Source organism: Podarcis liolepis, assembly GCF_965112155.1.
Source record: "Podarcis liolepis genome assembly, chromosome: 8".
In the NCBI taxonomy this organism is placed as follows: Eukaryota; Metazoa; Chordata; class Lepidosauria; order Squamata; family Lacertidae; genus Podarcis; species Podarcis liolepis.
In genome coordinates this window covers 29981820-29998375 of record NC_139560.1, presented here as the reverse complement: position 1 = coordinate 29998375, position 16556 = coordinate 29981820, and the positions used below count along the sequence as shown (strand labels likewise).

The 16556-nt window shown below is 43.2% G+C and overlaps 2 protein-coding genes and 1 long non-coding RNA gene across 4 annotated transcripts in view; 2 read left to right on the top strand and 1 right to left on the bottom strand.

Moving 5' to 3' along the window:
• Window positions 1–16556, top strand: part of LOC310713404 (myelin P2 protein-like) — a 489621-nt gene that overhangs the window by 374006 nt on the left and 99059 nt on the right. The gene's annotated exons all lie outside the window — the stretch shown is intronic.
• Window positions 1–16556, bottom strand: part of LOC310713449 — a 44444-nt gene that overhangs the window by 25800 nt on the left and 2088 nt on the right. The gene's annotated exons all lie outside the window — the stretch shown is intronic.
• On the top strand, window positions 1949–6535 carry MRPL53 (mitochondrial ribosomal protein L53). The gene is made up of 3 exons (XM_083517505.1): window positions 1949–2121; window positions 3280–3392; window positions 6222–6535. Exons 1-3 carry the CDS (start codon window positions 2021–2023, stop codon window positions 6347–6349), a joined length of 342 nt encoding a protein of 113 aa, XP_083373631.1. The 5' UTR covers window positions 1949–2020; the 3' UTR covers window positions 6350–6535.

Here is a 16556-nt window from a genome sequence, read left to right as displayed (position 1 = left end):
CTATGTTTCTATGATACAGTCCAAGGAAGTTTGTCACAATAAAGCTATGCATCATAAGAGCCTTCACCATTTAGCAAATACATGTAAAGTGGGTCTTCTGCCATCTTGTGGCAGAAGGGTTACATGTGTTCAATAGATGCTCATCTATTTCAACTGGAGCCATTGCTTAGTAAGTTCAGAGTGCAGGGGGGTTGTTTTTTTGGTGGTACAAGCTGCTGTGGTACATGATTCCAAAGCTGACCCCAGGATCCTTTGCAGTGAAATAAACCATTGGTCTTCCAATGGTGGGTCAGGCCTCACTATCGGGCCGTGGCCTTGTCTAAGGCAGGTTGAAACAAGCCACACTGCCACCATACAACATATATTGTAGAAAATGAAATGAGTCCACAATTGCACATATGGGTTAAAGGTGGGTCCCAGGTCTTAAGAAGTTGAAGACTGCTATAATATAGAATAATGGAGCACAGCTCACAATCCAACAGTTGCCCAATTTGCACAGTTTCTCACACAGCCCAAGAGCTGCTCAGACTGGTTTACTTTGGGACTTTGGAGGGAGTCCTGGCCTCCATCATTTGCAATGTGCTGCTACCTCAAGTGACTGCTTACATACATTTAGAAGTGCCCTGATTTTTATTTTATTTTTTATAAAAAGCTTTCTGGCAAAATGGTAGCATATATATTATTATTATTAAAAAACCCACTCAAGTATCCATGTTTTCATTCATCAAAGCCTGTCTACCCTCCCTTTTCCATAGAAATGTACTGACTTTTTTTTGCATATTAGCTATTTCTCAAATCCTTAGAAACCAATTATGTTTTCTAGGCATTTATGACTATGGCTATGTACACTTCTGATGCTATAATAACAATAAACACTTTGCAAATCCCAGTTCAGCCATTTAAATTTGTTCTCTATTATAATCCTCAATGTGACTCCTGGGGATTAAGTCTCATGGAACTCAGTGGATTTACGTTTGAGTAAACCTGTTTCGGAATGCACACAAGCCTCAATAACACTACCATTACGTCTACAAGAAACCTGATAAGTAGATAGATTTGCCCTGAAGAATGTCACCCTCCATGCCAGTCCACAAAAGTTTATATATTGATAAAATTGTCAGATTTCAACAATTCTTTGTTGGTTTTTGCTGCAATGGACAAACAAATCTACCCCTCTGGAAATGACAACGTATTCGTGTCTGTGGGTTTTGTTTTTTTTAAAGAAAAGTTCTTCATCCCCCCCTCTTCCCAGGGGAAGAGCTGATTCGGCTGATTGAGGCGAAGAAAAAGATGCCCCACCACCACTCCCATTTGATGTACAAGTTGGCTAGAATAGCTGAAACTTATCAATACTGGAGGGCATCCTGCTCTCACAGTGCCCAACCAGATACCTGTGGGAAACTCCAAAAGCAGGATTCGAGCACAAGAGCACTCATCCCTCCCATGGCTTCCAGAAACTGGTACTGTATTAATATTGTTTTATTTTATTTATTAATTTTGTATCCCACCCTTCATTCGGAGAGCTCAAGCATGGGGTTGGCCACTAAGAGAGCAAGATGCCGGGCTAGAAGGGCCAGTACGTTTTTATTTTCTTAGCTTCACAGGTGAGAAACTCCGCAGTGTATGGTCTTCGCTCTCCTGCTGACTACAGGTGAGAGAACTCCAAGAAGTAAGGATCACAGCGTGCAAACCAGGCATAAAAACTTCTCCTGAACAGCAGGGCTTTCCTTATGTCATGATGCTCCCTTGACCCCGCTCTTTAAAGTTTTTCTCAAAGAACCGAAATGCCAATTCTGGGCTATCCCGGCGCAACAAAGAGCGAAGTTCAACAGAATTCCCACGGAATGGCACAAACTATAAAGCCAAGAGCTGCTTGACTACATTTCCCGGCAGGCCGCGCGCGCGGGATGGAGCCCTCGTGCTGAACGCGGCGAGAGGGTTTCTGGGAACTGTAGTCCTTCCGGTCGCTCAGAGGGCAAGGCGCTCGCTCTTACCGATCCTACCGGAGGGAGGGAGGAAAATGTCGTTCGTAGTGCCGAAAAGGGCGGGGGTGACGCTCAAGCAGGTGAAGAGCGTCTTGGTCGCCTTCTGCCCCTTCGAGTCCAACGTGCAGAGCACCAGGTGAGGAGAGGCCACGGGGTTGGGATCCACTGGATCCGAAACAGGACTTCCCCACCCCCGGACCCGTTCATCCCAGGGCACTCATGGGCAAGCCATGCACACAACCTGCACGAAATACACGTGGCATCGTAGGCACGTTTTGCCCATTCTGATTGTAGAATCTGGCTCCCAATGCTGGGCTGTGGTTCCTTAGCACTGGGGGTGCAAAGTACTTTATGGGCTGAGAATGGGCCCTAGCTTGATTTTTTTATATATAAACAATTAGCAGGACTCATTTATTTCTGACCGTTTTGCTGCTGTGCTTTTGCCCTACTGCATGGCAGGCAGTAATTCAGCTGGTGTAGGATAGGGCCTTTTCTCGTAAGCAATGCAGGGAGGAGAGAAAGAGAACTGTTCTGTTGAATTTCTACCTGAGATAATGCATAGCTTATACAAAAAAAACCCCAAACAAAACAAAACATACAAACAAAACCCTGCCATGCCACTCCTAAATTATTGTTAGACCTAACGTAAGTATGATGTTGGGCATAGAAGGTAAACTTTTGTACCCTGTGCTACTCACACCTTGTTTAAGATTCTGCTTCTGCAATGTTGGCATGCTAGCATCCGACTCCTCTACTCCATGCCCCAGTCCAGGCTCTTAATGCCTGGTATGTTAACTCTGAACATGCATTTTTAACAAGGTGCATGTGTTTCCTTACATGGCTTGCATCCTGATTAAGTCATGTCTAGTACTAATAATCACACTCTGTCTTAATCCAAAATGACTGAGTTAGATAATTTGCCTCCTTCACCCTGAGCTCTTTCAAAAAGGAGGGCAGGATATAAATTCAATAAATAAAATGTAAATAATTCAACACTGGAGTGCTTTGAGCAATTGGTATGGCAAGCTACTAAACTGCAAGGATTTTTTATTTGTTTTTGTAACTTGTAAGATTGTATTGTCTGTCTTATGTTTCAGAGCTTTGCTCTATGTATATTTTGGATTTTGGCAGCTGATATTATTACATTGTTCCACTCTTATTCTTCCTATGAGGTGTTTTGTGGATCGTTGAGATAAAATCTTTAGACTAAAAAAATTGTTTATTGTATTTTATACTACTAACTGCTATGTTATCGATAAAATATGCTCTGATCTATATTTCTGAACCTTTTCAGAAATTTCCTACAGTGTCTGTATACAAAGAAAGCCTTTTTATCCAACAGCAACTGTGAGGTGAAAACAGATGTAAAACATGATGGGTCTGAACCAGTAATTGACGTCGTATTTGGTAAGGAAGCATTCCTGTTTTGTAAACCAAAGCCAACATGGTCAGCTGGTAGCCTTTGGGCCAGATGAACCCCCTCTAAATAATTTTCTGCTCCCTGGAAGCCTCCCTATTCAAAAAGCTGTCAAGCTGTAAAAAGTTTCCACTATTAATGTGGCATCTCCTTTTTGGATATACAAGCAGGTCCCCCTTTACAAACCCAATGCCTTCCCTGGAAATCGTTCGTCAGGTAAGTGTTTGCATAACTGAGTCCACGGTTTCCATTGTTTCTCATGGAAACTTGTCTAATGCAGGATTTGTCTGCTCCCTTTCCCCACACTCTCCATACTTTCTTCCTGAAATGGCTGTAGCCAATCGGCAAAAGAGAGGCAAAGGAAAAAAATGGATTTGCCCGATCTCTCTCACTGTCTGATTTGTCAGATTTTTCCTGTACTCTGACTTGTCTGCTTTCACTCCCCTGCCCAAAAGTGGCTACAGCTGACCAAGCAGGAAAAAAACCAAGGAAGTCGGATGTTCAGATAAGTGAATCTGCGGAGTGTTTAGCAGGGTTTTGGCATAATTCTGCAAACATTGTTATGGAACTGACCACTCTCAGATCCTAAAACTACAGAGGCGAGCCATCCCTGTCCTAAAGAAGTTGGGGGTCTTCTGTGGCTTTCAAATTCAGAGAAAAAGGGTCCAAACTTATTATACTTGTGGGATCTTAATGGAGGAAGAGCTCCATTAACATTTTACCCAGTGTTTTGGACCATTTATGCCTCTTGCCTCAAATGCCTTTACTTGAAAACCTCTTTATTTTATTTTAACCATCTTTGTTGCTATTCTAGGAAGTACCTCTGACGTGTAAATACATTGGCTTGGTGATCAGAGTATTACTTTCTTTCCCTTGGTTTCCGCAAATTCCCACCCCGCTCCTTAAGCAGTGCTAGATGGCAAGAACTCATTTCCGCAGGTTGCTTCTGGCAGCAAGGTTGTAACAAAGTTTGGAACTACTATCTGCCGTATCTCTGCATTGTCAGTTAAGCCAGGAAGATAAAAAGAACTGAGAAAAGTATACTTCCAATGGCAGTGTGCTTTGACTCCACTAGATGGCTCATGGTAGCTTTTGAAAAAAACCCAGTAGCCTCACTGGATGCTGCTCATTCATGATGAACCACAGTAAGCTAGCGCATCCACACCATACAGTTAAAGCACATGGCTTCCTTCCAACAATCGTGGGAACAGTAGCTTACTCCTCTCATAGATCAATTCTCAGCACCCTTAACAACCTGCAGTTCTCAGGCATCTTTGGGGGAAGCCGTAGGCGCCAAATGTATGGTGATGATGTGATCAAAGCCTGGTTTGCCATCGCATTCAAACCTGACCAGAGTTCTATTACAAATTAAGCTGCTTTAATGGGAAGGTTGGGATGTGGGTGGCGCTGTGGGTTAAACCACAGAGCCTAGGACTTGCCGATCAGAAGGTTGCCGGTTCGAATCCCCGCGACGGGGTGAGCTCCCATTGTTCAGTCCCTGCTCTTGCCAACCTACCAGTTCAAAAGCACGTCCAAGTGCAAGTAGATAAATAGGTACCACTCCTGCGGGAAGGTAAACGGCGTTTCCGTGCGCTGCTCTGGTTTGCCAGAAGCGGCTTAGTCATGCTGGCCACATGACCCGGAAGCTGTACGCCAGCTCCCTCAGCCAATAAAGCGAGATGAGCTCCGCAACCCCAGAGTCAGTCACGACTGGACCTAATGGTCAGGGTTCCCTTTACCTTTTTAATGGGAAGGTTAGTGTGCAACTACACACCATAAAAAACCATGTCACTGACAGATAGGCATGCAAGGTTAGTTAGGGAGAAGGAGCATTTGACACAGGGTTGTAGTTTGCACATTATTATTCTTTGAAATGTGCAGTTCTGCCCTTACATACAATACGTGTCTATTCGAAAGTCCATTGAGTTCAGTGGGGCTTACTCTTAGAAAATTATGCTTGCTCTCCAACCCTTTCCAAGACCCTTACTTCATGAGCTGTGTGGTCACTGTAGCTGGCCATCTGTAACTTCCATTATCTCAGGGACTTCCATTATCAGAAATAGTGAGAATAGCTTTCAGATAATGGAATATTGGGGCAGCCGATTTCTGTCATTAACTGCCTCACATTATATTTTCAATAAGTATATTTTATTGTTTCAGCCAAAGGCCATGACAAGTACATACTGCAACAAATCAAAATAATACTAAGATATACAGTGTGAAAGGAGGCATCTAAAATATGGCAGGGGGGGCAGGAACATAATTAATGAATAAGCTCTACTTCCCCCCCCCCTTTAGTTCTATCCCTGTTCTCTATTCACAAAGTTTGTAGCCCTTAAAACCTGCGCCAGTTTTTCATATGTCCATGATCTTACTTGCAAATTTAGACTGTTTTCATGTCAAACACTTGATGCAAACCCAGGCAAGATCCAGAGAACTGCAAGGTGATTTCCGTATAGACCATATAGAAGGGATCCACATTCCTATAGCATCTCCACCCCAGATAAATCACTCAGGAGAGTCTGTGCACTTCTGGTGAGCAAATGTCAAAAAGCAGGAGAGCGCCAATGTTTGCTGCTTTGAGTCCTGTCAAGGTTCTTTAGGTGTAGACTTGGGAGTTCTGTGGTGCCAGCCAAGTTCTCTCACTACTTCGTTTTGAAGGACATGGTACAAAGAATGATCTGCAGCCATATATGATCTGTTGCTTTCTAAAAATCTGGAACATTTAACCAAGAATATTCATCTGATGTTGTCATGTAGAACTTGGGCAATTGCTTTTTGTTTTCCTTCTGTTCTAAACTATGTTAATTCTTTTGCAGCTGATGGTGACAGACTGATCATGAAAGGAGCCAACTTAACCATTAGAGAAATGCTAAATGCCTTCAACTCTAGGTGTGAAGCCAAAGAGAATATGGCACAAGAGAAGGCTCAGAAAAAGAGTGCCTGAAAGTCAACCAAGGAACAGTTAAGATGTTTCATATGAACTCGTGAAAACTGTGGTGCAACTTCTTCCCTTGGAATGACAGCCAGGACTTTACCAAGGTGGATGCAGTCAGAATGCAGATTGGTCCTGACAAATTGCTGAATGGTGTCTTTGACCTTTTCTTTAAAGATAAAACTAAATGCAAAATAATTGATTATGCAGTAGTTTCATGTGTTATTCGTGTTATTCAGACTTCTTGGAGCAAGGGGTTTAAGAATGATAACATTAGCTGTGAGACAGTGAAAATTTGCTGTGACACATAGGAATTGTAGTAGCCTTTTCCTGACATTTTGTTGTCGCAAAGAAAATTAGTTTCCTTCAAGACTCCTACAGCTATAGCAGAGAATGTATGTTGTTTCCATTGAGCGAAATCTCCTTCAGGACCAAAAGGGAGTAATTGCACAATTTGCAGAGTGATTAATTTTAGGTAAAAACAATAAAGGTATGTAGAGCAATCAAGAGTCAGGCTGGGCAGCAGTATGACCTGACAGGAGCCACCAACACGTCCCGTCCCCCCAATTGTTCATGCCAACCAGGGCAGAAGGCAGGGAAGCAGGAAGAAACCTGAACCTGGCGTAGCAATCAGACTCAGATTGGGCCCAATTCTGTCAAGGGGCAGCAACGGAGCTGGATCAGGACTTTCTGCAGGCTGCTGACAGCGTTACCTCCACCTACCTGAACCTTTGGACAGGATGGGGTGCTTCACACCTGCAGAGCTGCTGTGGGCTGGAAAGAGGTAGATTTACCCCATTCTCCCCACCCACCCAGTGTGATAGTTTTGGGGCTTGGATTGTGCCCTGATTATACTTTCTGCATACATCACAACCAATTTTGATAGAGCGACTGTCCACAAAGCCAAGAGTCACTGCTTATTTAGGGTATTTTGAAAATACTGTATAGGCACAATTCTGCACCTTCAGAAAATTCGATCACATGGAAGTGTTTGGTATTTGACCATACCCAAAAAATAATAATGGTGTTCTTTGGTTGCCTTTTTTTTCCTTTTAAGGATCACAATATAAAGCTAAATTGATTTGTACAGTTTTCACAGCATTATACAGCTCAGTGGAAAAATATTTAGAGGAAGAAAATTGCATGGAATTGGAGAACTGCCAAACTCAGGTTCAAAATACTACCTGGCCTGGTAATCTCTGCCCCACAGTGTGTGCATGCATGAGAGTGTTTTGGCTTCTGCCAAGAGCAGGAGTGGGGAGCTGTTTTCTGTCAGAGGGTTGTAGTTTCCCTCTGGACAGTTCCCCTTCTGGGTGCCATGGGCCAGTGGTGGGTGGGGCCAGAAGCAAAAGTGGGAGGAGCAACAAATGTAAACACTGCTTTTCGTTCTGTTAGCTAACTTCTACACAGACACCTCTCTCTCTTCTCCATCCAGGCAAGCAAAAGGCATTACTGGTATTCAAGGACACATTCCAGCTAAGGAGAAACACTCAAGGAGGGTGTGAAGCAAGGCTGGTGAAGACGGTTGCCTTTGCAGAGTGTAATTTGTGGAGAGAATGTAGAGGGTCAGAGAGAGGGAGAGAGAAGCTTAGAGGGTCACATTTGACCCCTGGACCTGACAAACCCCAGTGACTGGGTTTGGGGGCAAGAAAAAATAATAAACAACAAAGCAGAGAAATTAGACTAGGTATTACAGCCATGAGGTCTGCTTTAGAGCTGAGAGGGATCTTGCGATACAAAATGCTTTCATAAGATTTTCATTGACCTGTTATACATAATTATAATGGGTTATGGTGGATTCCAAACCTACCCCTATCCATACAAACAAACTACCTGCCAGTTGCCAATACCCCTTTTGGGGGACGTTGAGAGGGTAGTGGCAGCACAACTGCTGGCACTCTTGAATAACACCAATGTTCCTGACCCTTTTCAATCTAGGTTTTGGAGACCAAATCGGCTCTGGACTGATAACTTTCATTGGGAGGGAGATGGAAGGGGGAGTTGATTCTCCCACACGGTGTCCTATTGGATCGGCTTTGAGAGCTGAGAGTGAACAGGGCAATGTGTTATACCTACATAGAGGAGCAATTGGGTGACTGATTGCCTTTTGACCCTCTGTGAGTTGCAGGACACCACTTTGTCCCCAATGCTATCCAATAGCTGTATGAAACTGCTGGGTTCGCAGCTTTGGAGCAGAGTGTCATCAGTATGCAGTTTACACAGCTCTATTCTCTGTAGCATCTGAAGCAAAAGGTGATGTGCAGATCCTGCACTAGTGCCTAAACTCAGTAATGAGCTGGATGACAGCCAAAAAGCTGAAGCTGAATCTCAGCAAGACAGAGACCTTGTGGGTGAGAGGTTCCCTGTTCCAGAAAATGGGTCAGCTGTCTGTTTTGCATGAGGTTCAGGCCCTCTGAAAAAGCAAGTGTGTAGCTTGGAGGTACAGTGCTTAGAGACTTAAGAGTGACCTGCTGCCAGTCAATACTGAAAGAGTGTTATGTGAGTTTGTATAAAGCAGTTTCCAATACTCCTAACCAATGCCAGCTGTTGGGACACCTCCAGTTTTCTAGTAAACAGCATTGTGAAGACAAGGGACTGGTTCTGCTGCTCCACCACACTACTGAATCTGAGCTGAGTTATTATCGCAATAGTATGTTTCTTGGATTAGCCGCCTCTCTGGAGGAATGGCAGAGGTCAAAGATTTCTTGGGAAACTTGTGACATGTCAAACTGGCAGGGAAGATTTGGGAAAACACAGTAAAAGGTTCAAGTGCACAGTAACTATCCTTGCAATGACACTGGAGTCTTCAAACTCCAGTCTTTAAATAAATTTAATTTTCAAAAGTACAGAAATACGAATACAAACCCCCCCCCCCCCCCCAGAAATGAGAAACCAAAAGGTAAAGCTACAAAGCAAAGTAAAAAAATATTTATGAATCTGATCTTTCTACAGGTTCGTAGTTTACTGCTTATGACATTTATTGTTTCAATTTCCAACAAACCGTCTAGGATAAGGAACTACTCTCAACTCCACAAAAAGCAGGAGAAAGCATGCTTGCTTCATGTGACAGCCCTTGAGATATTTGAAGATGGTTATCATCTCTCCTCCCAGTCTCCTCCTTTTCCAGACTAAACATACCCAAATCCCTCAGTATCATGCTGGGAGTTTTCAAAACACCTATCGGCCGAGGTAAACTTGATAAAATTAAACCATACTGAACAGATTGTTTGGGGGAGCTTTGTACATAAGCAAGTGGACCCTTTGTGCCAGCTTCTCTGACATTCCTAAGAACTCCTGGATCCTCTGCTATTGCTTGAGGTTCTGGTGGCACCAGAGGTGCAATTATGCTTTAAAAATGCAAGAGATTTTTACTGGTTTGTAATGCCACCTATAGATAGCTTTTAGCATTGCTCCCCAGATCTGGGCAGATATGGAGAGTGTTGGTTAGGGATGGCTGAATATATCCATTTTGGTTTCTCATTTTTCCATATTTAAGCTCAGTTCTCCACATTTCCACAGCAGTTTGCAATGTATTGTTGTTTTTTTAAGCCCTCCTGAAAATGCATCAGCATTATACTCTGAATGTCTCCACATATAACGTTTTTATGGAATTTCCCCCAGTATAATAATAATAATAATAATAATAATAATAATAATAATAATAATAATAATTTATTATTTGTACCCCGCCCATCTGGCTGGGTTTCCCCAGCCACTCTGGGCGGCTTCCACAGAAACCAAAAAACACTAAAATATCATACATTAAAAGCTTCCCTGAATAGGGCCGCCTTAAGATGTTTTCTGAATGTCAGGTAGTTGTCCATCACCTTGACATCCGATGGGAGGGCATTCCACAGGGCGGGCGCCAGTATACACATTTTTACAAGCAATTTCCCCATATAGCACAAATAGCAGACTTTAATATGCTGTTTTCATTAATATATGTAGTTATATGCACACTGTACCCTAGTATATGCATTTTTTTTGTACACAGGTCTTGGCTGGAGAACTGCAAAATTGCGAATTTTGTAGAATGGCTGTGTTTCAGTTTGCACCTTATTCTGGAACACTTGCATCAGGGAAGCTAGTATTTAAATGTAAACTGAATTTAATTTATTTCCATCTGTAATGTTGTCCTGCCATCCCAAAGCTTGTTCATTGAAGTGGCAACTTCAATAAATGTCTTTGTAGGCCCTTTCCCCAATACTGTTACCTGCCCTGTCATTTCCCCATATCCATTGCTAACCATAGCTAACTTGGCCTCAATAACGTAAATCAAAGTTCATTAACATTAGTTCAAATTCAGTGAGGCCTCTCATGGTTTGCTCTTTCACTTTTGGCTTCATTGTGAAGGAAGTAAAAAACTTCAGTCTTTGAAGTGCCATAAATAAAGGGTCAGCTCCACACACTGTATAGACCTTTCTGGGTGCATAAATCTCTTCTCTCCCCCCCCCCCCCTCATTTGCCACCTGTTGAGATGGGTATCTTGCCATTGCTTACAACTAGCTTTTATTTCCATAGCCTTCAATGCATTATCTTTTAAAAGCATGTCTTCCTTTGGAACAGGCTGATGCTCATGCATGTTTATTCAGAAGGAAGTCCTACTGAGTTCTCTGGGATGTCTTAGAAGTGTGTATTTAGAACTACAAACCCAAATAGTTTTAAATCCAAGTAATTTGACTTAAGTGGGTAGAAAACTGAGCACATATTTTCTCAGTAAGAGCTAATATTTTTTGAATGCAGCTGTGTAAACTCCTTCCTACTTACTGAGAAAACAAAGAATAATTTAAGAGGTCCAAGTTTAATATTTTGAAGATGCCCTGGTAATAATAAATGGGCCAAAGGATAGCATTTCATCACAAAGGACATCAAAGCCTTTGTTACAGTAATCTGAAGTGAAGCTATCAAGAGGACCACCGAGAATGTGTAGCCTGGCTTTCTTCCTGGGCATCTCCCTCTCATAAGGGGACAGGTAAGGCTTTCTGGAAACCAGGTATTATGAGGAACAGTTGGCAGAGCTTGGTGTGTTTTAGCATGGAGGAGAATGGGAGATGCAATGACTGTCTTCCAACATCTAAAGGGTGGTCATGTTGTGGTCATGTTGTTGGAGCAGACTTATTCTTGTTTGCCTCAGAGGACAAAATTAGACCCAATGAGTGGGAAATGCAAGGAAGCAAATATAGGTAAATCATTAGTTCGAGTAAGAACTGTTCAAAACCTGTAAGAAAGCAGATTATCACTAGGAATCTGACATTTGAATCTAATAATCTGTCATGTGTTCAGTGCTTTACATGCAGTATCTAGCTGCGATCCTTACAACAATCCTGTAAGTCAGTATTACTATGCCCATAGTTCAGAGGCAGAGAGATACTGACTTGCCCAAGAGCACCTGCTGAATTTGTGGCAGAGGCAAGGTTTGAGCGGAGGACGTCCTGATCCATAGCTCAGCCTCACTGCCACCATGCCAAACCTGCTCCTATCAGATTGGAAGGGCACCCAAGTGCCTCCCACATGCAGTGCAGAGGCATTTTTAATAAATGTTTTGAATGCACTAATAACAGGGATCACCAGCCATTATGATGTTGAAAGCATTCCCACCCTTGATGTAGCCGGACTGGCAAGAAATGTCCCAGTGACCACATTTGGACTGATCTTGTCTCCAGTTGGCCTTGCTTCATGGACCTTCTTCATGACCCAATTGCATGTGAAATGTGCAATGTAAGGGAAAGTCTTTTCACTCAATGATAAGCTAGCTTGCAGAACGAGTACGGTCATAGTACGTGACTTGTTGCTGGGATTTGTGGACCTCTTATCTTGCCTTGTTTGTGCTCAGCTGTTACTCCCTAGGTTTCTAAACTGCAGGGAAGGGCCACCTGGAGAGTAGGAGGGATGGGTGCAAGGAGATTGTTAGTGCCAGGATTTGGGGGTAACCTGCCATGGCAAGATGGATAGGTATTGCCCTCTCTCCATACTCCCCCAGGAGCAGGAGGCCATGTTTGCAAGCAATGGGTTGAGGAAGAAGCTTCTTGGCTAATATCTTAGAGATTCCTGCAATTGCAGGGGGTTGGATTGGTGAGCCTTGGGGTCCCTTCCAACTCTACAATTCTAGGATGTAGGCCTGGGTGATATATCCAGATATGTGGGGGCAGACTGCGATGACAGCTTCACTCAGCGGTGTATCGCTGGTGAAACCATCACCACTCTTGACAAGGGGAGCCTGGCCAGGGAGCCCCATCTCTCCTGCGTGTGAGTGGCAGAAGACTCAGGGCTGGCCTTGGGGCTCGCTCAACTGGGGGCAGGAGCCCAGACAGAGGCAGGGGGGCATATGGGCCACTTGGCCTGGGCCTCTGATTCCAAAGGGGGCCTCGGTCAGCATGTATTCCCTATGTATTTTTTTAAAAAGCACTATTGTATATCTATATTTTCCATTTTGTCCTTATATGCAGATACAGTTCAAGCCTTGAAATAAAATTATTTGTCAGCATAACTTTTGTGGAAATTATTTATATACTTACTTATTTATAAGACTTCAGTTATCCCCAGGGTAAAAAAAAAGGGGGGGGCACATTATCTACCTGGCCTGGGCCTGTGCCTGGCTTTGCAAGGCCCTGGACAGGAGCCTTTCCACCTGCCCCCCGGCTGAGCAGCAGGCTGGAGCCAGCTGTATTGGCCGCAGCCAGTGAGGCGCTGGGGTAAAAATGCCTCAACTCGCAATATGAGAGCTGTGGCAATTTCACCCGGCATCTGGCCGGCTGGGGCCCATGCAGCTTTTTTCAACAATATAGTATATCCAGGAACATGTCCAAGCTACTGACCTGTTGTTTCCAGAGGTGTTCACTCCCACTGAGAACAGTCTGTCTCTGTACCTTCTAGAGTTGAAAACTCAGAGCACATTATACATCTGTCCTCAAATTATTCAATTCAATTAAATTCAATTTATTCAATTCAATTTATTCAATTCAATTCAATTTATTGGTCAACAACCAGCCCTTCACCACTTCTAAGAGCTGGTCCAGCACATTAATTGCCTCTCCCAATTAAGATAGAATGGGGGGGGGCAGTGTACCAGTGTACAATTTACTCATAGGTGACACTTCATTCCAGCTTTCCTGATGAGAGCTCCTAGTGGTTTCAGAGGCATGTTAAATAGCACGGGCGGCGGGGGGGATGACAGACTATGACAACATACATAGCAGACAGGTATTTAATTGCCATTTCTACAAATGGATTCAAGTGCAGTGTTAGGATATGTCTACACTTCAAATGTCTACCGTATTAACCATTGTGGCTTCTCTAAAGAAAACCTTGGAATTGTAGTGAAAGGCCTGGGATTTTTGTTTAGTTTGATTTTTATTCTACTTCATGTGCATCCCTTTTCCTGAAATAATTTACAGGTTCCTAGGACAGAAACCATGACTGTTGTACTGGTTCAGATTTAGGGTTCATCCACACTTCTTCTTGTCCCGTGTCTAGAAAGCATGGGTCCAAATAGTTTTGCCTTTGCCCCACCACTTTGCCCCAATTTAGCACTAAATTGGAACAACAATGCGCAGAAAACCCAATTGCCATTTGTGTCAATTCAGTGCTAAACCACAGGATCCGCCAGGGAGAAAGTGGCAGAGCAAACAGAGGTGTGGATAAGCCCTCAATTTAAATTTGTACTTAACATAATGGAATAACCACCCTGTTATAATGATGTTAAGAGTGCATAATTTCTATGCACCAGCATTGTAATTAGACCAGCCTTTCCTAATCTGGTGCCTTCCAGATGTTTTAGAGTATAAATCCCATCATTCCTGACCATTAGTCATGTTTCCTGGGGCTGTAATCCAGCAGTATTTGCTGGATGTCAATACCAAGCTTTTAGCTGCTGTGGATACTGCATGTTTTATGGTTTTAATGCACTGACTTCTATGTAAATTGAATTACACTGTCTGTAAAGCACCCTGGAAGTTTTAATGAAGGGAGACATTTTTTAAAAGGTCTTAAATAAAACAGGTTCATTTGTTTTCATCAATGCACTTTGCTTTGTTTGTTTTGTTCTGAACGGGTTTTGGTTGCCACTATTTAACTCTAGCATTGCTGATCACTTTGTTCATGCATGCTCAGTTCTCAGTCCAATTGGGAGCTGTGCAGACCTGGTTTCTGGTGCAGCAGTGGATGTACACTCCCCCCCCCCCTTTATATAATGACAAGATATTGTGCGACTGGCAACAGATCAGGACAACTGTGAGCACTGCTAAGGATAAAACACATTTTGATGGAGCTGAATGCCCTTGGGATTATGTTAATCAACCTTTATAATGTACATTTTATCTTGAGGTTTTGCTGCAATAGGTAAATCCCAAGTGGATTTACAGCAACACGGCCTAGCACAGTCATGTCTTATATTTTAGGGGCTAAATATGTCTCTTGATTTTCAAGTCAATGGACTAATATTAGCACTGCTTTCTCTGCTAGGAGCTATTTCACAGAACGAAGCACCAAAAAGGGAAGTTAGTGTGACTTGTAGTCCCTCTTGTCATGTGACAGTCATTGGATGCACTTTGTCAAGAGTAATATGTTCCTGAACCAAAAGCCTGAAGGACACCAGCAACCCACGCAGAACCCTCAAGACAACAGAAGGGTGCAGTTAATAAGATTCATCGGTGCAATTTACCAGAGTGCTGCAGCCTTGCTCTGAGGCACTGTGGATAACTACACTAATGGTTGATTATATTTACTGGAGTACCAGAAAAAGGGGTCCAGGGCGGTTAGCAGTGGTGGACTATCAGCAGCTGTCTGAGGGATGGTGCCCTGCTGTCACCATATGAGATGCTGCTGCATATTATTCCTCCCACCAGAATAAAAGGGAGGTGCTCTTGAGATCAAGGAATCAGGGAGGCAGCCCTAGGGGAAAGTGTTGTAATGATGGACAGTGTCAACTGCTTATACCACTTGGGCAAATAAATATGTGGGCAAATAAATATGTGGGTCATAGCAAACAAAACATGTTGTTCTCAGTATTGTAATTGGGTCATGGAAGTGCCTAGAGGAGAATTAATCCTGAATAGTTCCCTGGCCCTGGAGAAAGATATGAGGGTTGTTGAACCAAACAAGAACGATCACAGTGCTATTGAATTCAATGTACACACGAGAGGAATTTTTTCCAAGAAAGTGCAATACAGTGGTACCTCAGGTTACATACGCTTCAGGTTACATACGCTTCAGGTTACATACACTTCAGGTTACAGACTCCACTAACCCAGAAATAGTGCTTCAGGTTAAGAACTTTGCTTCAGGATGAGAACAGAAATCGTGCTCCGGCGGCGCGGCAGCAGCAGGAGGCCCCATTAGCTAAAGTGGTGCTTCAGGTTAAGAACAGTTTCAGGTTAAGTATGGACCTCCGGAACGAATTAAGTACTTAACCCGAGGTACCACTGTAATACTGATTTCAAAACAGGAAACTTCTCAGTAATACAAGAAGTCGAAAATGGGAGTCAACAGGCTAAAATCTCTCAAAGAAGTTTGGAGTGTCGGGTTTGCTTGTTTTAAAACAGATTAATAAAAGTTTGGCTAGAATATCGCAGCTCAGGAAAGGTACCAAGGTGATACTATAGTAGTTAACGAGAAGAGTCATAGAAGCTATAAAAGGCAAGGAGCTTCCTTTAAAAACATCAAAGCCTTTCCCAAATGAGGTCTACACACACACACCCCATACATTTAAAGCACATAGCTTTCTCCCAGAGAATCCTGGGAAGTTTAATTTATGTAGGGTGCTGAGAATTGTAGCTCTGTGAGGGGTAAACTACAGTGTGACGGGAAGTACATAGAGACAAAACCCATGAACTTCACATATACTGATTAGTGTGGCTAGCAATGGTGGTGATTTCCTAGAAAAGAAGTCTTGGAAGTTGTGATGGATTGCTCAAAGGAAATGTCAGTTCAGAGTATAGCAGTTATGAAGAAGGCAATTCCATGCTGTGGATCATTAGGAAGTTTATCCTAGTGCTTATCTGAAATATGCTTCCTTGCAATTTCCAGCCATTGGTTCTTATCCTTGCCCTGGAGCAATGGAGAGCAGGCCTTTCACCTTCCATGTGACATTCCTTCAGACATTTGAAGATCACTACCATGTCCAGCCACAACATTTTCTTCTCCAAGCTAAGAACGGGGACGCGGGTGGCGCTGTGGGTTAAACCTCAGCGCCTAGGACTGGCTGATTGCATGGTTTGCGGTT